We start from the raw sequence: 20,374 nt of genomic DNA, 5'->3' as shown, positions 1-20,374 counted from the left end.
ACTCTAACGGCTGCATAACTCTCCATTTCACGGAACAGTTAATCTTCTTGTTATTTTGTCACTTGAGGCAATAAATACCGGTTTAGAGAGTAAAGGGGGTGTCTTGAACAAACTCATTTTGAACTAGACAAAATGGTTAATCTATAAGAAAAAGCCTGCATGAAATTAATATTAAAAATACAATCAAAATTATATAAAAACTGGTTAATCTCTTTCCAAGTCAAATCAGCCACGTGTTGCCTCTCCAGCAGTGGCATTTATGACACTGTTCTTATGAGGACCCCTAGTGGATAATAATGAATGCCAGGGCTTTTTAACAATTATATTAAATACAAATTTGGTTTAAAGAACAACATTTCAAGTGTGCTCAGATGACCTAATCCAGAGTAAGTACAGACCTTTTAAAAGTGTGTACACAAAAACATGCTCAATTCCATCTTGGAGAGAAAAGTGAAGTGGAACATAATGTGGTTTCACTGGAGGAACTGGGATTGACCTCAGAATATTGCAAAATATGAAAAATCAAGATGGTTTTGTCAAATGAAAACCGTTCAGACACATGTGAGTGATATCAGAGCCTGGTTTGAACACATTTGCTTTTGTATTTTATGGCATTTGTTTATTTAATGGGAGATTATGAAATACATTTTTAATAAAAGCAAAATCCTGATTTTAAGGTTCACATACTTTTTCATTTGACAAACCTTTACCTATATTTTACTACGACTACAGGTACATGATACATACGTCATCACAAATTACAGTTACACTTTTTGTGAAGCTCCAATACAATTTAGCGAAAAGAAAATAGTAATAGAAAAGCCGATTAACCGACATTTCTACCCTGGAAATTCAAAACAGGTGCATTTTAAAGAGTCTATAAATTGCAGTATAGAGAATGTGAGGAAAAAACATGTTATAAAACACGTTCAAAGCAACAGTTGGCTATAGAAGTACATTTACACCGTTTGGGTCAGTGCGTTGTCTTTGTCTTTGGCCTTCACTCACTTCCAGCCGACCAGTTCCTACTTTTCTGCCAGAACTTCTTGCGCGTCTCCAGTTCGCCCTCAGTGAACGAGGCTGGTCCCCAGTTAGTGATGATCAGAGGCCCTTTGGGACCTACAAAGGTAAGAAACGTCCTATAGTACAATCTGGACTGTTTGAAAATGATGACCAACTTAACATGTACCTGGCTCGATGAGACGCAGCAGTCCTTCGAAACTGGTCGTCATTCGATTTTTGTTACGTTTGTTTGCCACCAGCTCCAGCCTTCGAGACACATCCTGTACGTTGATAAAAATGTGTTATAAATGTTGTGGATTTTCTGTTAACACTGTGAAGAATAAGAACGCTATCCCTGACCCTGAGATTGTGAAACGTAAGTGTGGCATACTTAAACCTGCATATTTTCAACACAATAATCACATTCTATTTGTTGAAGAGTAGAATGAAAAGTTTTTTATGAACGTGCCGGTAAGTGACAAAGTAAAAAGTACTGTGCAACTAAACTTCTTATAGGTATCTGTTCTTTACTTCAGTACATTTTACAGTAGATGCTTTTTCTTTTACTTTACTTCACTACATTTTAGAGCAGGTATTGGTACTTTCTACAGCTCTGCATTTTTGGACAGGACTGAAAAGTAAACGTATTTTTGCTCATTGTTTTTAGACCAGCTGGCAGTCTTTTGTCTGGTTTCTGATTTTTTAGCACGTTCATGTTTTAGAGAATTTTAGAGTTTTAGAGAAAACTAAATCAGGTTTTGGACAGGAAATGTCTCTGATGATCAATAATCAGCACCATTTTTTGTTTTAACAAGATGACAATATGACAATTTAATAGTTCTCAAACTCCTTGTGAATGACCATGTTGTACCTTTTGGTGTACGAAAGTAGATTTTTAAATTTTTGCTCCTGTATCAGTACTTTCACTTAAGTAACACAACGGGACACGCCTTCCACCACAAATGGTCGTTCACCTCGTGGTCCTGGCCCGCTCTGCCTCTTTGCCTCTCCAGTCTCTCCAGCTGCTGAGTGGCCTCCTGAAGTCTCCTCTCTTTGTCCAGCATTTGGGCCTCCAGCTCCTGCCTCTGCTTCTGGCTCTGGGACAGCGCCCTCTGCTGCTGTAAATGCTGCTGCTCCAGTTCTGCTCTCCTCAAAGCCTCCTCCTGCAAAAGCCTGAAGAGTTTTAGAGAGTTTAGATCATTGTTTGAACAGTAATATTAGTCATTCATGATCATTTTTGCTTTTTGGATGCACTCCCTCAAACATCAAGTCACATACTGTTACGGGGGAGCTAAAAGTATGATGAACGTTCTAAATGTGATGGAATAAACAATTTTACAGCACAAAAACTACATCTCTATCTAAATATGACCTGGTCTGCAGTTCTGTCATGGCCTCTTGGTCTCTTCTGGTCTGTCTCTCGTCTTCTAGCACCTCCTGCAGCCTGTGGTACGTGTCCTCCAGCTCCTTCACGCGGTGGAAGTAATGCTCCAGCTCCGGAGACTTCTGATCCACCTGCTCTTCGCCCTCGAGATGCTCCTGCGACACAGAAACACCACAATTCACTGACAAGTACAAACATTTAATGATCACTTATGTCGTTTAAAGGTCAGTTACCATATTCTCTCTCTCCAGATCGAGGCTGTAGAACCTCATCCTTCTTTCATCGTCTAAAAAGACAGCTTCCACTCTCTGCAAAAACACAAGGGGAATTTGTTGCAGTTAGTGTGTGTAGTAACTGGTTCTAGGTTTAGTTTCGAGCGCGCCAAAACGTCAGGGAAACACCAAGCGCCTAACAATAGATGTGTTCACAAACTATTTAAGAAAGGAGATGTGAAACGTTGCATATGGTGCCCTGCCCATGCCGCTCACTGATAGACATGCTTCACTGTCCTTCTGTTCTCTGCGTTTGCACTTTGTAGTTTGCAAATTATTATCTATAAAATGTGCTTACAGTGACAGGCCTGTTTCTAGCTTTTGGGAGGTTCTTGGCAAAATTCTGTTTGCAAATCTGTTTTAAGTTCAGAGGCAAAAAGGATGCAGTATATTTTGAACAACAAAAATTCAGATAGAACCAAATAATTCTAATGTAACGATATATGTAGCAATGTAAATATTTTAATTATTTTATATTATTTTAATGAATTGCAAATGGATGCGTGTCTCCTCCAGATTTGTACGTTTCCCACTGGGTTTTTGTCGTTTTTCCTGCAGAAAAAGGGTCTAAGGACAGTGGCCGCTCTGGGAGAGTTATCCATCTGCTTCATTTCTGTGAACACTGGTTAATCAGCTTCTCTTTGATTGACACATGTTTGATTTTCTCACTTATTTCTGCTGGAAACTGCTGCTGAGCTTCTGGGCCTTACAAAAGCAACAATAATACGTAATCGGCTCTGTCAGTACCTTCTCCAGATCCTCCAGTTTCCTCTGCTTGCTCTCGCTGTTTGCCTGAAGCGTCCTGATCCTCTCCTCCAGCTCGTCCTCCGCCTCCTGCCGCCTCCGCCGCTGATCCCTGCGCTCATCGCGAGCCTGGCGTTGAGGAGGCAACAGCCCCAACTTCTGGATCTGAATGCACTTTTCAATGGCTAAAACAGAGAAGCAAGAATGTCATTTCAGGAGGAGGCTATACCAACTCTACAGAGATTTAAGAGATGGGAAGATTTCTACCTCGAATCCATTCCTTCTTTTTCATTTTATCTGATGCACTGATCTCAAAACTTGTGGCACCACTTTTGATGGACAAAACACAGCTTCTTCCATCTTTGTCTGGCAGAGACTGTTGGCAGAATGTATTTGCTCATTATATAGGACACGCAAAACGTTTAAATATGATATACAAGCAATATAAGACAAGATAAGATAAGATATTCCTTTATTGTCCACACATGGCTAAATTTCATTGTTGCAACGTATTGTCCACACATGGGGAAATGTCATTGTTGCAACGCAGGTAGATACAGAGGAAAAGGACAGATAACATAATAGAAGAACTCTTATAAACAAAAACTCTTAAAAACAAAAATCCTGTAGACAAAACCTCTCATTTCCTAATAAGGAATGGAGGGGGAAATTAAATAAAGATTAAAATAAAATAAAAAAAACAGCTAGCGTAAGACAAGATAATACTAATAATAATGGTAAAATAAACATTTTCATCAGTTATATGCACATGAATGTGACATTATTATATGACATTATATAAGCAACATTTCGCTCAAATTTACCTCGACAGTGCAGTTGTTGTCTATCACAATCATTCCCTTTATATCCATTAGATCTTCTGAGACATAATACTCCAGAGAATTGGGCCGAAGCACAAACCAGAACTCTGTCCAGGTTTTCCCTTTCACGTGGCACCTTTTCACCATGTAGCCCTTCACAGATCCAAGTCAGGTCAGTGGCAAATATCAGAAGTTGTGAGGTTTACTGCAGAAAGTTGATACCTGCTTGAGGAGGCCCAGGATGAGCTCTTCAAACACTTCGTTGACGGCAGTGGACAGCGTTTGGGAACTTTTGTCTTTGAAGAAACGCATTCCCACGAGTTCAATCAGCTCCCAAACTGTCAGAAAGCTTTTGTGGAAGTTCGACTGGAGACGATGCTCCGCAAAGTCTCCGTCGCTCCATATTCCTCCCATCGCATCGGTCAGCATCTTCAGCAAGTACTCAATCTACACAAAGCACAGCATGTATAAAGTTAGATACAAGAGTGTGGCGTGGTGGAAAGTAACAAAGTACAAAAGTAAAAACATTTTACTGTCACAATATCAAGTATAAAGTGTAAGATTATTGTGAGAAAAACCATCACGATTTAACGATGATTCATGTTTATTACTGTGTTATTATTCCTCAGGTTTGTGATTGGCTTTATGAAATCAAACTTTCTGAAAGACGACATGAAGTTTAATATGACAAACACATCCAGATAAAACAGTTATTCACATTTAGGTCTGTTCCTAATTTTGCTTCTAAAATGGTCACGGTTATTATTTTTTGGTTCTTACGATTTTATTGTGACATGACTAATCACGATTATCGATTAAGCGAATAATCTTGACATGCCTGTACTTAAATAAAGTTTTTAGGTACCTGAACTTCAGCCTAAGTCAACCTTACACTGGATACTCTATACTTTAACTTCACTGCATCAGAGAGCAGGTATCTATACTTTCTACTTCACTGCATTTTTGAACTGCACTGAAAAGCAGAACGCGTGTACATAATATGGGTGAGAGGTTATTTTTAGCAGGTTCATGGTGACATCCTGCATACGCCCTAAATATGAGCCAAAAATAGGGAAATTGATTGCTACTGTTATTGCCCAAAATTTAGCACCGATATTTAGCAAAATCACTAAATTTAACGCTTTATCAGTTCTCAAAATCTGTGTGAAAAACGTTCACATTTTACTCTTAAAGTACATTTTTATACTGGTACTTGACAACTATTACTGAAGTAGATTTTTGTATGTGCTACTTATACTTTTACTTGAGTATATTTTGTATGTGAGATCTGAAGTAGTTCTATTTCTGTATTAAACATCTGCCTAATCATTATTTCTAATTATAAAGTCGTTTTTTGGAATTTGAATTAAGAAAATGTGAAAAACTGGATTGACAGTGTTTTAATGGATTTAGTCAGAGAATTGTTAGAATTTGACATATGAAATAACTAAATTCAGAGCTTCTTCCTGCACTGAAGTCTGGCCAGTCAAACTCACCTCCTGGGTCACAATATACAGCGGGTATTTGTGCTCTGACAACAAGTTGAAGATGCACCAGACTTTGAAGGCGTCGTCGTGTGAGATGTTCAGATGTGGAATGGAGAGGTTTCTCTTGTAGCACGAGGCCCAGCAGAACCTGAACAACTCCAAAATGTCCATGTTGTCTTCTTGTACCTAAAAAAGTACCATATGTAACACTTCTGCCACACATTATTGTCTCAGAGGAGATGTTGTGAGATTGTTTTGCCTGTGGTGTTCCACAGTATGAGATCAAACATATCTGTGTGTGGAGCTATTGAATTACAGGTATTGTATTTATTTATAGTTCATTCTGGCCTGTAAATGAGAAAGTCAATTAAAAAGTCTGCTCGTCTCCATGAAGATTGTTAAGTTTAATGCCATACTGCAGAATGTTCCAACCAGCCAAAGCATCTCCATGGAAACAGGCAGGTGTCAGAGTTACAATTAAGAGATTTTTATTTCATTGTATTGTAGGACAGAAGAATCCATTTGCAAAACAGATATCTTTGTTCTGAAAGTGTGTCTTATTTTCCATTGAAAACAATCTTAAACACATTTTACACTTACAGGGACGAACCAATATCATTGCACTAAAATAGATTCTGCTTTTGAGAACACTGTTTGCCTTCAACAGTTTTTATTAATGGCATGTTTTTTTTGTGTTTACGTGCGTATGAAAGGTTTATTATGCCTGTTGTACAAATAAATTATAGTTTCACACCAATCGATTATGTATTTGTGGAGAAAACTTCACAAAAATCACTGGGTGATTTACACAAAATAAAGGTGCTCTTATATATTTTAATTTGTGACATTTGACGGGTGATTTCCTAGTGTGATGTCATCAATTACAAACAGGAAGTGGAATTATAAACCTAAAAAATGTGCTATTCACAATTGTTTTAATGAATTTATAGTAAAATGCAAAATACATTTTTCTTAACTGCATTTTAGTTCAATGAGTGGTCCAGCCTGTCTCGGGCTCTTTAACAGGAGATGCTTGTACCAAGTTGTACACCAGGCATGTCCAAACTATGGCCCGGGGGCCAAATGCGGCCCTCAGACCAATTTTTATTGGCCCTTCGGCCAACAAAAAGTGTACTTTTACTGTAAAAAGCGTTTTGATGTTACACCAAACCTTATTAAAGGTGTGGAGGCTCATCGAAACAATGTCAAATGCAAAATTTCGAAATATTCACTGTCATTGGACAAATTCGACGTCATTAGGTCGTTTGTGGCCTTTTGCTCAGTATAAGTTTCATAATGTGGCCCCCGGTGACAGGTTTGGACACCCCTGATAAGACATTTAATGCAGTTGTACAACACAGGCCAGTATAAATGAGTCCACCTTGTTGAGAATGTAGTTGCTCAGATATGGCATGTATCCTTGGTTGGACAGAGGGCCAGGCTCTTTATCTATGAAATGCTTTTCCAGCTCACACGGATCAAAGGGGATTTTCATCACAGCACAAAGGTTGACAGACAGAACCTGAAAAGTGCAAACCCACAGTTAAGGTGCTTCCAAAGAGATGCCACGTTTCAGAAGTTACAGTGAAGGGAGAAGGTATTAGGATCAATATAATCAGTTCCTAGCCCTCACCACAGTCGGCTGTATTTAAATGCATTACTTTCAGACAGAAAAGTGAAAGTGTGGCGCAGCCTTCATCTGCCTTCTCACACAAAGTACCATTCTGTAGTGACGCACATGGTTTCTTACAAATGAGATTAGATCAAAATGTTTTCTAATCAGACGGAGACAGTTTGACAACACTCCCTTTGAGAGGAAAAAAATACTGAAATGACTTGGGGAAAAAAGGTTGAGTATAGCAGTTTCAATAAATCAAGCTCAGACTATTTGTTGTGCTCCTTTAGAAATAACTTATATGACCATAGCTAAATACCAGCTTAGAAAGTGAAGCACTCTAATATTCAATCAGACCAGAGCAAGACATTCCTCGGAAAACATTGAGATCTTCATAAATAATACTTTAAAACAGGCAGAAATACAAATACCACTTTCAGTAGCAACTTGATTTCAAAATGTCAAATGAAACAGACCTTTAAGTGAGATTTGGACACTTTCCCACGATGATCCACATCTAAGGCTGTGAAAGCGTGCCAAATACATTTCAAAAGTTCTTCTCGGTTCAACATTTAGTCTGGACAGTTTTCCCTTACAATAGTCTATTGTGAAAGAGGGTGAAGTGTGAATTACAGTGATGCTTGAAGTAATTTTCATAGAAACTTTCTCATGATCCACCCAAAAAGATAAGCCCCACAAGGGAATACATTACAATGCAAATTTACAAGAAAACACTCAAGACATTCCCTTAGCTTTTTTAATATGTTGTTGTATATATATAGATGATTTATCCATACACCAACCAAAAGCTTGAGACCTTCACGATAAGTCCAATTGTACATGCGTAAATGTAGTCAATTGTACTTCCAGTGCTCACAAATGCATTTCCTATAGCCATACTGAACACCAAGAGCTTTCTTTCACCTGAATGAGACATTTACAGGTTTTCCACAATCCTCTGTAACAATGACAACCAGCCATTACTTCTAAGTAACAAAGTTACAGCGGTTCAGTTTAAATAGTCCTCAATTAAAAAATTTGCAGTCCAATACAGAAGGCTAGGAGACCTGAACAATATGAAAGTGCTAGTTATTAATTTACAGAGATCAGGCATCACATAGTGCTATGAAGTATCCAATATGCTACATATGAATACAGCTGTTGACACCTTACAAAATGCCTCAGGTCATTTTCAAGGCTACTTGAAACAAAACAAAGAAAATAAATCAATAACCTTGGCTTATATGTACATAAACCTGTTTGTTTATGCAGGAGATAAATGTTATCACCACAACCAGAGGTATACCATGGCCTCTTGGCCTCTGGGAAAATGGATTTTGTCCCCTTTTCTAATGTGTTAACCCCCAATTTTGTTTCAGTGGGGAAGTGTTGCCATCATGATCTCCTCCACTGGACTCCAAAGAACAACGCTGTTCAGAACTTCTTCTTTCCTCGTGCTCAAGTTTAAGTTGGTTTGTTCACCTCAGCCACTGGTTACATTTTGGTTGCTTTCCCAAGTCTTCTGGTGGATTTCCAATAACAGTTTGAAGAATGACTGAGAAGAACCTGTTCTGGAACCACTACTTAAGGGAACAACACAAGCTTTTCACTTCACTACAATCAGTCACAGAGTAATAAAAAGTAGAACGGAGACTCAATTCATTCCCGGAGCAGCGCCGCCAAAGTTGAATGTTGGCGGTACCACTGGTGCTGTGAACTTGTATCCTCCGTGTTTCTCAATCATTTTGGATTCTAGGAAAGGAAATACATCAGTAATCTATGTCTGAATATAATATAGCACCACATTTGTCTCGTAGTCCATAGAGTGATTACCGTGTGCTGCTCGTCTCTGATCTGCGAGTGTGCCAATGTCCTGAAGCTGTTTGCCCTGCTCTTCATCCAGAGCTTGCGTCAGCGCCTGGTACCACGCCTGGTCACGGAGCTCAATGTCTGGAACAACAACTATATCAACACAAGGCCGCAGCATCATGAGACATTTAGAGGCAAATTAGCATGCTTCATACTTTGCAATATGGCTTTGAAGATTTGATACTCGTCTACGAAATTGTCTTCGTCGTCAACCGATGTCGTGTATCCCTCGAGTGCCGTCTCCTCCGCGTCATCTTCCTCCCAGTCTTCATCGTCTCCATCCTCTCCCGCCTGCTTCGCCAACATCTCAAGATACTCCTGCCCCTCTTCGTCAATATCGTCCTCATCACTGTTCAGTTCAGCTGCATTAAAAAAAAAAAAAAAAAAACATTTTATAGACACTTATTGGTAGGAATTGGGTTTTAGGCTCAGTCCACTAAAGGAACAGAGACATCCCCAAGTTTGATTAGTGTAAAGTCTTTTAATGTTAAGCACTCTGGTCAGCTAAAGCCGTTTTAAAATGTAAATAATCAAATAGAATAGAAGGAGGAATCCTACCAGTTTCATCATCTTCATCCCCATCTTCGTCATCGTCGTCATCGTTCTCGTGCTCAGCCCGACACGCATACGCCCTCTTGAGGCCGCTAAAGAGCATGATGGCAGCTGGCAGGAGCTGACCGGCCACTTGGTTGATCGCCTGAGGCCTGTGCTCAAGGTCCATCAAAGCGCAGAGACCCAGAATTGCCATTTTTCTGTCATGTAGTCTGGACCGGAATGAAAAAGTACAGTTATACTATCGTTGTATTTAAGGGATCCAGGGTGTATCATATGTGAATCTCGTTTACCCAAGGAAGCAGTCAATGTCTTTGAGCCACTGTGATATGAAGTGGTTAGTGATGGGCTCAGTGTTGTTGGGGAAGCGGAGATTCTCCAGTGTGTTGAGGAGAAGAGGAGGGCTGTAATAAAGTGCAGCGATGGCGACCTGCAGACACATGGTCCTCAGCTCACTGGTCTTCACCTCCCTCGTCAAACGCTCCAGTGCAAGAGCCACAAAGAGGGGCACCACCTGCAATGACGCCATGTTTATTCAAGCGTCAAATAACAGGGTGTGTCTCATACATGAAAGAGTGGAGCAAGTAAAGTAGTAATAGTTTACTTTTACAAACCTGGTCAATACCACGACCCTTGCATTGAAGAATAATAACTTCCAATAGTTTAGCAGCATGGCATTCTGGGTCCTCTCCGGGGTCCCCTGTTAAGATCTGAAGGAAAAAAGCTCAATAAGACTAAAACTCAAGATAAAATCTTTGGCACTAATTAGGCTTGTGTTTTTACCTTCTTACACATGCTAAAGATAATCTCCAGGTATTTAGTATCAGAGAGCAGTGCGTCAGTATCTACTGTGACATAGTTGTGAAGGAGTGGCATCATGTCTGCAAAAGTATCGTTTAGTTAAACATTGTGCAACAACATTTATCATACAAAAATAATGGCCTCAGTCTCAAAAAAAGCATGTACCTGTGAAATAATCAAACCCATCCTGCTGGAAGACTTCATAGACCAGTGGAAGCAGCTGCCACATCTGTGGCGACACCTGCTGGCACGTCAGGCTGTGAGCCAGGGACAAGATCTCCTCATAAAACTCTGAATAACAGAAAGAACCGCAAGTAAGCAACTATTGCTTTAGAGTATTCTTTGGTAGTTTTTCAAACTGCCAAGGGTTTAAGGTGAAATACAGATCCACAGGCCAGTGATCTTACCCAGTACATGCTGTTGCAGCACAGTTCCAATTACCTGCAGACAAATGCCTTCCAACTGTTGTGTAATCTAAAAGAGAACAGATATTATAGACATGAAGAAATATTCTCCCTTTCACATCCCATGGTTTTATGAAACTGCTCTAGTTTGGTCAGAAATGGTCTGCCTGAGCACTATTTCTAGTGTGTGTCTGAGCTTCTGAGTCATTTTGAACATGGTGAGAATAGAACATGTTCCCAGGAGTTGGTGGGAGGCTGAAGTGTGTTGGCAGCAGCTTCGTCCGACCGAAGAGGCTCTGTGCAGCTGATGAGCGTGTGGGCAACAGCAGCTCACCTCTTTGTGGTCCTCCACAACACTTAACAATGTGTCAATGGTGTTGAGGATGCCCATGGCAGTCACTGCCTTGTCATCTCCTCCCTCTTCTTCAGGCCCCGTCTGAATCACCTGGTTGAATGTCATTGCCTGGAAAAGGAAACAATTACATAAACACTGAAATGAAAAGCTGGTGCTGTAAGTAATGTTTAATTTGAGAGAAATCAGTGGTACCAACCAGATGTTGCGTCATTTCTACTGCTATGGGTGTAACTTCCTCACTGTATTCACAGATCATCTTCTGTATGACGTTGGTGAGATCGTCGTTCTCAGTTTCCCGGACAATGTGCAGCAGCGCCTGCATCACAGGCCGGATGAACGGAGTAATATATTCTTTGGCTAGAAAAATATTTTAAATAAATAAACAATATTTTCAAACGATTAAAACCGTGAAAAGGAAGTGTGAACAAACCTTTTTCTTGGTTGCTGATGAGAACCTGCAAAGCAATAGCGGCCTCCACCTTCACTGGCATCTCATTGTCATTGATGAGGCAAAGTCGCGTGAGCTCAAGAGCCGTCTGCAGGTTCTGGTCACTTTTGAACTTCACCTCACAGAAGTAATGCAGTACCCAACATGCCTTAAATGGTTAAATTAACAGAAATTATTTAAAGTATAGCAAATCAACACTTGATTTTTAATGATTAGGTCAGTTGCACTTACCCTGGCCCTCATGTAACCTAGTTCACTGCGGAAAAGGGGGAAGACGTGATTCTGGAGCATAAACTCCATCTGGTCCTTGTAAATCTTTTTCTGTTATGAATAAAAGGCAATTTTGAAGTTATAAAAAAGGTTTCAACCCATTAACAGGTAAAATATTTTTTAAATAAGAACCTTGAGAAGGATCTCAGCCAGTGATCCGATCATGTGGAGGGCACCATCTTTTTTCCTGGGGTCTGATGCGGGGTCTGTAAGAATCTGGTAGCAGAAGCCCATGGTCTTTTGTAGCACCTGAACAGCGCATCAAAACACTTTGTTAGGCTAAATTTTCAATAACAAATCCATTTTGGTCCAATTCAAATCACCTCTTTCCTCTTCATACACGCAGTAAACAGCAGTGTTTGTGCTGCTGTTGTGGGGGAAATGAAGTCCTCAAAAACATCTATGAGCAAAAGAAACATTGTTTATCACCAGTCATGCGCTTTTATGTGTCAAGGTTTAATGCTTACCAAATTTCATACGGATATACTCATACGGATCTTCCTGCCATAGCTCCTCGTCACTGTCTGTGTAACACATGAGAGGGAAAACCACATCCTGAATGATAACCTGCAAAACAAAAACAAAGTCAAGGATCAGCCAACAGTTTGAAGAATATTACTCACTCAGTTAAATCAACTTCATTTATACCTGAATGTGTGGCTTGAGATTCTTCCACGTCAGTGCGTGTGCAATGCCCTGGTTGATAAAGTTGAGTGTCTGCTGAAGTACGCGAGGAGCCACATATTGTGATGTCTTGTACTGGTATAACACTTTAAGGAGTACCTACAAAAAGGTGCTGTGAGTTTCCATTTCAATTCAATGAAAGATGGGAAAAAGAGGCCCCACTTACCTGTTGTGCTGTTACTGCATACTCTTTGAGGAAAAATTCTGCAAATTCTGTGTACTCTTTAGTTGTGTTGCCTGGACTGCCATATCTAGAATACAATTGTAAATTAATGCATTGTTTTATAAACTGTGATTTTTCTGTGTGAATGGTTCAAAGCTCCACCTTTCAAACAGTCGAGCCAAGATGTGAAGGGCCCACTTCTTACACTTCCACCACGGCAGCTCAGGGCGTTCATCCTCGTCGATCTGCATGGTCTCCTAGATTATAGAATATACAATTGTCAACTACAAAATCCAACCCTAAATCTTCATTGCATTATTATGGAAGTGCCCTTACTGGAGGTACGTCTCTGTCCACGATTGCCCTGAAGATTCCCATCCATTCTGTGAGATTGTGTCGGTTGATGAGCTCAAGGGGAAGGTTGTACTAGAGACAAAAAAGCTATGATAAACAAAACCAAAAATAGAAGCTCAAGAAAACACACAGTGCAATGTTACCTGGAAGAGGGCATAGAGGATTTTGAGGATTTGTTTCTGGATCAGGACTGACTCGCTGCTGGGATCTGGGAGAAGCTGGATGAATCGGTCTTTGAGCATGGGCATGAAGACATCCATGGCGGCAATCAAAGGTGTACGCTCCTCTGGCTTTTTGTATCTGTCCCACAGAGGTTATGTAAGACTATGGAACGTACTAACACCAACATGAAATTTCCCCATGTGGGACAATAAAGGATTATCTTATCTTATCAGAAAGACATTAACTTACTCATAATTTTTGACAAGCTGGTAGAGACAAAGCAAGATGCCAAGCCAGGCTGCACTTTTGTCTGATTGCAGATAGTAAGCAATTTTGTCCACAAAGGCCCTCCACTTGACAGGATAATCGCTCTTGATCATATGGTGAACGCACGTTGTCAACTGTACTCTATTTAAAAAAAAAAAAAAAAAAAAAAAAAAAGTATACAGAAAAAAATGTATTAACTTAAGCTCCCAAAGAAAAGATGATATTCCCTCTTGTTTTTGACAGTTACCTGATGCGCTCAGGAGACTGGATGATGGCTTCCACTATGTTTGCTCGGATAAACTCCCTGTCCACCTCAGGGATGTTCTTGGCCGGCACCTCTGTGACCGAGTCATCACCATCGCCCCAGTGTTGTGTGATCATGTTCTTAAGGTAAATTACACCTATGCATACAAATACAACTTGTTTACAAAAATCTGCACACAACACACAGCCCAGAAATCTAAACAACAAAGCAAGGGAATAACATGCAACGGTACAAATGTGGCACAAAGGTGTCAGTTGCGTTCAGATCTACTAAGTGGGGCGCCCTTGACAGACGGGAAGAGCTCAGGGAGTGGAGGAGTGCAAGTTTGCCACATGCCGGACTGCTGACACTGAAGGCCAGACTACAGGAAGGGCATCAAAATCCAACACACTAATGCAGACTTTGACTTGTATTTCTAAGTGATGTGCGAGTGCAGATGGAATACTAATGTAAGAATAGTAAGAGACATAAATATGCTGCATGTTTTATTGAATTACCCGCTTGTCTGACAGGCAAATCCAGCTGATCAGACATGGTGACTTGCAGCAGAGCAGACACAAAGTTTACCTGGGCGTGACCCTGTAAAACAAACAGATTTGTCTGAGATGATGCTTAAAAAAAATACTATATTGACATGGAATCCCCCCCTGTAATGAACAAATGAATCACAGGCACCATGCATTCATACAGGCTGAATGGGAATCAAGCCTTCTCTGGATGAAGCACAACACAATTACCAGGAGCTGGAAGTGAAGTCATTCCTAACTACAGTGTGTCATTCATGTGAGCACTGCACTACTTAGGTGGGTGCTAAACAAAACCATCAAGTAGGCCAGGCCAGAGAGAGGGAACATGAGACCAGGGGGAAAAAACCCATGACATCAAATGATCAAGAAAAATATTGAAATAGAGAGTCATAAAGTTGTCACTTAAAGGGATATCCACTGGGAGTTAAGTATCATAAAATGTTTTCATGGCTCTCACTATTGATAGTGAAAGTGATACAAGCAAGTGTGATATTACGATTGCATCTCTAATAATATCCATGGTTTCGGAGAAACTAGTGTTTACTTTAAGTATTGTCACAGTGACACGTGAGCAGCAGGTTAGCTCGCCTTGTTTAGCCACACACACGACTAGCTTGGCTTTAAAATGTGGGCAAACAATAACCTTCAATCAACTTTGACTTCAGCCAAACACACACGTAACGGCACCAAAAAGAAGTGTGAACTTCAGTAAAAAGAGGGAAGTGCGCAATGTTGTAGCACTTATTGCCACATATCAGGCAGAGCTAGCGGGATTTAGCGACACAGCTGGCTCAGTTCAGGCTAACACTTGCGCTGATTCCTGATACTTCTGTTCTCGTGGATGGAAACACCCCAGGTCACTAAACACGAGCTCCACATGTGACAGAGCTTCTAATAAACCAGCAGCACTGTACGTGTCGAGCAACGGGACCTTCACAGGTTCAGGGTAATGGAGATCGCTCCATCTTGATGTTGTGAGCGGAGGCCCGCGCTGAGCCCGCGCCACTACTGCCATCGTTACCCTTCCGACTTTTACCTCGTTCAGCTGCCTCTCCGCGGCCTCCCGCAGATTGGGGTCCATAGTGCCCCGAAGGGCCTCAACCAAAGCGTCGGAATCCATCACGAAAACTCTGTTTACGACTCGGATTTAGTTTTTCAGGGGTCCGTCAATTCCCAGTCACTGCGCACATGGACGCACAGCTCTCCGGTTACCCGGCGCGAAAGGAAGGAGTGGAGAAGTACCCGGATAGTTCAGCAGCGCACTTGAGCAACACGAACATCCGGCCGCTCAGGCCAGTGTGGGAGATGTAGTCAAATACTTTTGTCCATATTTTGATGTCCCCGCAAATGCTCAAAAGTATCTGAACACATTCAGGCTATGCAATAAAAACTTCTAAAAACAAATGACATTATTGAATAGCAGCTTATCTTCTTCTTCTTTGGTGTTTTATGGCGGCTGGTAAGTGTTAGATTACTGCCACCTACTGTAGTTGCACATCTTAGATTTAATTCTTTAAGCTTTATTCTTTACACTTTATTCTTTAGACTTTATCCCCCCTTCCTCTCGCCCCTCCTCTTCTTCTTCTTCTTCCTCCCCGGTGCTTCATGACTGGCGGGAATGGCATCCACCCTCTGTAAAATTGTGATTTCTGGAGTTACTTCCGTTGTTGTTGTTGTTGTTGTTGTTGTTGTTGTTGTTGTTGTTGTTGTTGTTGCTTTCACTGGGAGCCGTGCATCTACCTCCATGTCTTTACTCTGATTACTCTGAGTCTCCAAATGGAGACTTCCTTTACTCTGACTCTCATTTTGCGCCTTTAGTGCCTTTCCTTTAAACTGAAACTAAAATATTTAAGGCAAGTATCAATGATTTAAGTTGTATTTAAGTGCGTTGTATTTAAAGCGAGGTATTTATGTTGTAATTCTAACCAAATATATGTGCTATTGAGAAAAATATCCATTGTTTTTGTGTACACAACTTTTGGGCTCCCCCTAAGAGTGTTTCTGAGGCTCCCCAAGTCACTGCTTTATGCAATAGATGTTATGACCGCAAATACAATCAAAACATGGCCACCGCAATCGCCATGGCAACAGAGCCCGTATCTCTCTAGCCTTTATTACACCCAGTTGGGCTATGCTTTGTAGTTGATATAATTCACACGTAGTTATATAATTTTGTGTCACAATTATAAAGTAATTAAATATATTCAGTAATTATTCACGAATATTGTATTTTTTCGTAAAAAACATGGTAAAACATGACTTCAGTGTCTACTAGGAGGCGCTGTTGCCGTTGCCATGAGATGAAGGTCAAAGGTCACAGCATGTCGTCACAAGACGGTACAGGAGCCGAGTTATATCCGCATTAGCTCTTGTGACAGACTTTTCAGTGCCCGAGCATATATAAGTGTTGAAAAATGGCAAAAAAGCGGAGAGAAAGAGAAGAAATTGACGCCCTCTCCTCGACACAGGCAGAATTAAATGAAAATGACGGTAAAACGCAAATATTAAAAGGTATGTCCCTGCTATGCTCGCGGCTAACCAGAGCAACGAGTCGACGACACCTTCAGAAACAAACATTTTCTGGTGTTGAAAGATTGTCAATTGATATTTTTCACTGCTTTAAGTGGACGTGGCCTTAGTCTCCTACTTGTTATAGTGTTAAAGCGACATAGTTAATGTCAGACAAATCGCTAAATTTAGCTCCATGGTTGTTTTCCAGTGAAATGTAAATGTCAAATATGAGGCAGGGGTCTAACATTTCGGATTCACAAGTCAGTATCTTGACTGGTTATAAGAAGCTGTTTTGATTGTTAATTATTCCATTAATTTATTGTTACTACTTGACATGAGCTCATTTGGATTTAAGACCAACAAAACCACAAAAGATCCACCTTTTTTTGATTGTCCAGTGCCTACTGCTACTGCTGGAGAAATCCTCATTTTTTTTATTATTTAATGTAATTCTTATTCCACAGAATCCCCTCGGCCTACTCAAGGATCAGCACGGGCGTCAGTTCTTATTCTGGCTTTTATCTTCACATGCGCTGCCTCATTCATGTACCTGGTCTACAAATATTTCCCTGAGCTGTCCGAGTAAGTTGTGGTTTATATTTTAAAATATGTGTTACATGTTTTGAAATCCAGTATTGCACTACTTAAAACTCATTTTGGATTCTCTTTCAGAGATGAAATGGAGAAAATTAAGATCCCTAAAGACATGGAAGATGCCAAAGCTTTGGGAACAGTTCTGTCCAAATACAAAGATACATACTACACTCAAGTGTTGGTTGCATATTTCGCAACATATGTTTTGTATCCTTTTGAGCAACTACCAATTCTTGCAATAATCATGTGAATTACTTATCATACCTTTTTAATTTGTACTAAATTCAATTCAATTTATTTTTGTAATGCCCAAAATCACAACAACAGTTGCCTCTGAGGGCGACAGTGAAAAACGGATTAAACAATGTCCGTGGGGACAAGGGACGATGTTCCTGAGTCCCCTGTCCTTAGACCCTCCTAAATGGGTGTATTTGTATTTTAAAATGCCTTTACCCCAGCAATAACTGTATTTATTGCTTTATTGCAGTACCACAGTTTGCTCCTTGACACTAATCGTACTAGTCTTCAAACATTTGCAATCCCTGGATCTATTTTTCTGAGTATCCTGTCTGGATATCTCTATCCTTTTCCTCTGGCCTTATTCTTGGTGTGCCTGGTAAGTTTGATTCATTGTTTACTTATGACACAAATCACATTACATATTCTGTCTAATGAGTCATGCTTAGATATTGTACTTTTAAATTATTTATTTTAATATTATACCTCACTCACTGCAATACAGTGAAATGCTTGTTCATACATGCATCAAATACCTTAAAAGTAGTATAATATATAAACATAACATTTAAGGGTGATTGTATATAAATGGATATGTAATACAAATGTGCATTGTTTGTCTTTTCAGTGCTCTGGATTGGGAGCTTCCTTCTGTTATATGCTGTCTTACTTGGTGGGCAGACCCATGGTTTACAAATATCTAACGGAAAGAGCTCAGAAATGGTCTCAACAGGTAAAATTATAATGCTTTGTGAATTTTCCAAGAAATAGGTTGTAATTTAATGTAAATTTAATTCCTTGTAGGTGGACAAACACAGGGATCACTTGATAAACTACATAATCTTCCTGAGAATCACCCCTTTTCTTCCCAACTGGTTTATCAATATAACATCTCCTGTCATCAATGTGCCTTTAGGAGTGTTTTTTATTGGAACCTTTTTAGGTAACCTTTTAACATTTCTTCTAACACGGTTTATTTATATACTTTATACTTTATTATTATATTTTTGCTTGTTTCTTCAGGAGTTGCACCGCCATCCTTTGTTGCCATTAACGCAGGGACAACACTGTACAAACTGACCACTGCTGGGGAGGCCATATCCTGGAATTCTCTTGCCGTCCTGGGTATTCTGGCCGTGCTCTCTATTTTACCTGTGTGCTTCCAGAAGAAACTGCAGAAGAAACTAGAGTAGAGTACAGCATCTCACCTCATGCTTTACCTGCGTTCCTCCTCAGCTCAGGAACAATGCCGCAATGTGGCCGTGTGGTTTGGTTGTATTCACACTGCTCATGACGCTGGCTATTGATCACCAGCTCACCAAGAACTACTGATTATTACTGAATGCATGCAGGACGAGTGGTCCTTTTTTACTGCAGTCAGTGCTGTTTGCATTGGTAACATTTCTGTGAGCGATGTTATTTGTATACATTTAAACTCATACATTTATGGTTTAATTTTATTTGAAGGTGCTACATGTAGGATAAAAAAGCATGACTGATCTTTATTTACAGTATTTTCATTTGTTTATACCACAACAGATGCATATGCAACAGTTGAGAGCTATTCTATTTGCAGTACCTTCATACTAATTTTGTGCCTGTTTTTAATATTTATTTTCCACATCAGGTCAAATATATGTTGACGGCAATAATTCTAGAATAATTTAATGCATTTTTGTCCCTAAGACCGTTAAAACTCTTTTATTGCACAATTGACAATGATTGTTAGTTGTATCTGAGACTAAGGTATTCTTCTTTCAACGGCATATTTATATATTTAAAGTTTAGCTAATTTGAAACCTGTGGCGGTTGCATTGTGTAGTTTTAATTGAAAATCATCCCATACTACGTTATTCCATTGGCACACTTAAAAAAAAAAAAAAAGTCCCTCACAACTTGTGGGAGATTTAAATGAAAAAGCATAACATAATTTTTTGACCTTTGACCTGGTTACGTTGTGCTCTTGTAATGCCATTAAACCTCATCTCAAATGGACAGAAGTATTATCTCTGTTTTTATCTGTTTTAGAGGGTCTTGATGGTGCAGCACAAATACAGCGGATGGTGCCTCGTGAGAAACATAAAAATGATCCTCCATGCTTATTTTAGTTTTTGCCATTGTAGGTCTTTCTTTGTATGCTCTTATATTGCTGCTAAAGGTGTGGAAGATTAAGTTATATGTACATAAAGAATTGAATTGTCTTTCATCTGTTAATCTTCCTCTTTTAATCTGATGTTTCAATACTAATTTAATCTTTCTATTTGAATAGCCATTGGCATATGTCCATTAATCTGTTTAAAAATTAAATTAAATTTCAACCATTAAAGGGTTCAAGCCTATTTTGTTTCTTGCGTTTTATTAAAATGTCCTGTTGCATTATTTTCTTTTGATGTAATGTTAAACTATATATGAATATATAAATACATATATATATGAATATATATATTCATATATATATATATATATATATATGAATATATATATATGTAGGTAGTAAGAAGATAGTAAGATAATCCTTTATTGTCCCACATGGGGAAATTTCATTGATGCATTGGTACATATATATATAAATATATATATGAATGA

At 39.6% G+C, this 20,374-nt stretch overlaps 3 protein-coding genes across 4 annotated transcripts; 1 reads left to right on the top strand and 2 right to left on the bottom strand.

Moving 5' to 3' along the window:
• Window positions 1-1,000: 1,000 nt before the first annotated feature.
• Window positions 1,001-7,947, bottom strand: LOC140381197 (switch-associated protein 70-like). The gene is made up of 12 exons (XM_072465223.1): window positions 7,802-7,947; window positions 7,092-7,232; window positions 5,720-5,896; window positions 4,446-4,670; window positions 4,227-4,376; window positions 3,670-3,778; window positions 3,406-3,587; window positions 2,620-2,694; window positions 2,375-2,541; window positions 1,977-2,175; window positions 1,190-1,283; window positions 1,001-1,119 (listed from the first exon to the last, which is right to left on the bottom strand). Exons 1-12 carry the CDS (start codon window positions 7,895-7,897, stop codon window positions 1,001-1,003), a joined length of 1,734 nt encoding a protein of 577 aa, XP_072321324.1. The 5' UTR covers window positions 7,898-7,947.
• Window positions 7,948-8,068: 121 nt separating this feature from the next.
• Window positions 8,069-15,745, bottom strand: ipo7 (importin 7). Its single transcript, XM_072465222.1, has 25 exons — window positions 15,483-15,745; window positions 14,417-14,498; window positions 13,902-14,055; window positions 13,637-13,795; window positions 13,369-13,525; window positions 13,208-13,297; window positions 13,034-13,128; window positions 12,875-12,959; window positions 12,673-12,807; window positions 12,492-12,591; window positions 12,348-12,424; window positions 12,157-12,273; window positions 11,986-12,075; window positions 11,737-11,902; window positions 11,503-11,663; window positions 11,286-11,414; window positions 10,955-11,021; window positions 10,713-10,838; window positions 10,530-10,627; window positions 10,361-10,456; window positions 10,040-10,260; window positions 9,753-9,958; window positions 9,350-9,556; window positions 9,159-9,275; window positions 8,069-9,077 (listed from the first exon to the last, which is right to left on the bottom strand). Exons 1-25 carry the CDS (start codon window positions 15,564-15,566, stop codon window positions 8,980-8,982), a joined length of 3,117 nt encoding a protein of 1,038 aa, XP_072321323.1. The 5' UTR covers window positions 15,567-15,745; the 3' UTR covers window positions 8,069-8,979.
• A 1,032-nt stretch (window positions 15,746-16,777) lies between these two features.
• Window positions 16,778-19,923, top strand: tmem41b (transmembrane protein 41B). Of its 2 annotated transcripts, none has more exons than XM_072465225.1 (7): window positions 16,778-16,936; window positions 17,422-17,539; window positions 17,630-17,758; window positions 18,074-18,167; window positions 18,417-18,521; window positions 18,593-18,731; window positions 18,812-19,923. In XM_072465225.1, exons 1-7 carry the CDS (start codon window positions 16,861-16,863, stop codon window positions 18,979-18,981), a joined length of 831 nt encoding a protein of 276 aa, XP_072321326.1. In that variant the 5' UTR covers window positions 16,778-16,860; the 3' UTR covers window positions 18,982-19,923. The 2 variants fall into 2 exon arrangements, with proteins under 2 accessions (XP_072321326.1, XP_072321325.1); XM_072465224.1 differs by having other exon boundaries at window positions 16,778-16,957; window positions 18,812-19,921.
• Window positions 19,924-20,374: the final 451 nt, after the last annotated feature.

Source organism: Eucyclogobius newberryi, unplaced genomic scaffold (genome assembly GCF_026437365.1).
Source record: "Eucyclogobius newberryi isolate DKJ021-1_F unplaced genomic scaffold, fEucNew1.0.hap1 SCAF_5, whole genome shotgun sequence".
Classification (NCBI taxonomy): domain Eukaryota; kingdom Metazoa; phylum Chordata; class Actinopteri; order Gobiiformes; family Gobiidae; genus Eucyclogobius; species Eucyclogobius newberryi.
This window is presented reverse-complemented; position numbering and strand designations above follow the sequence as displayed.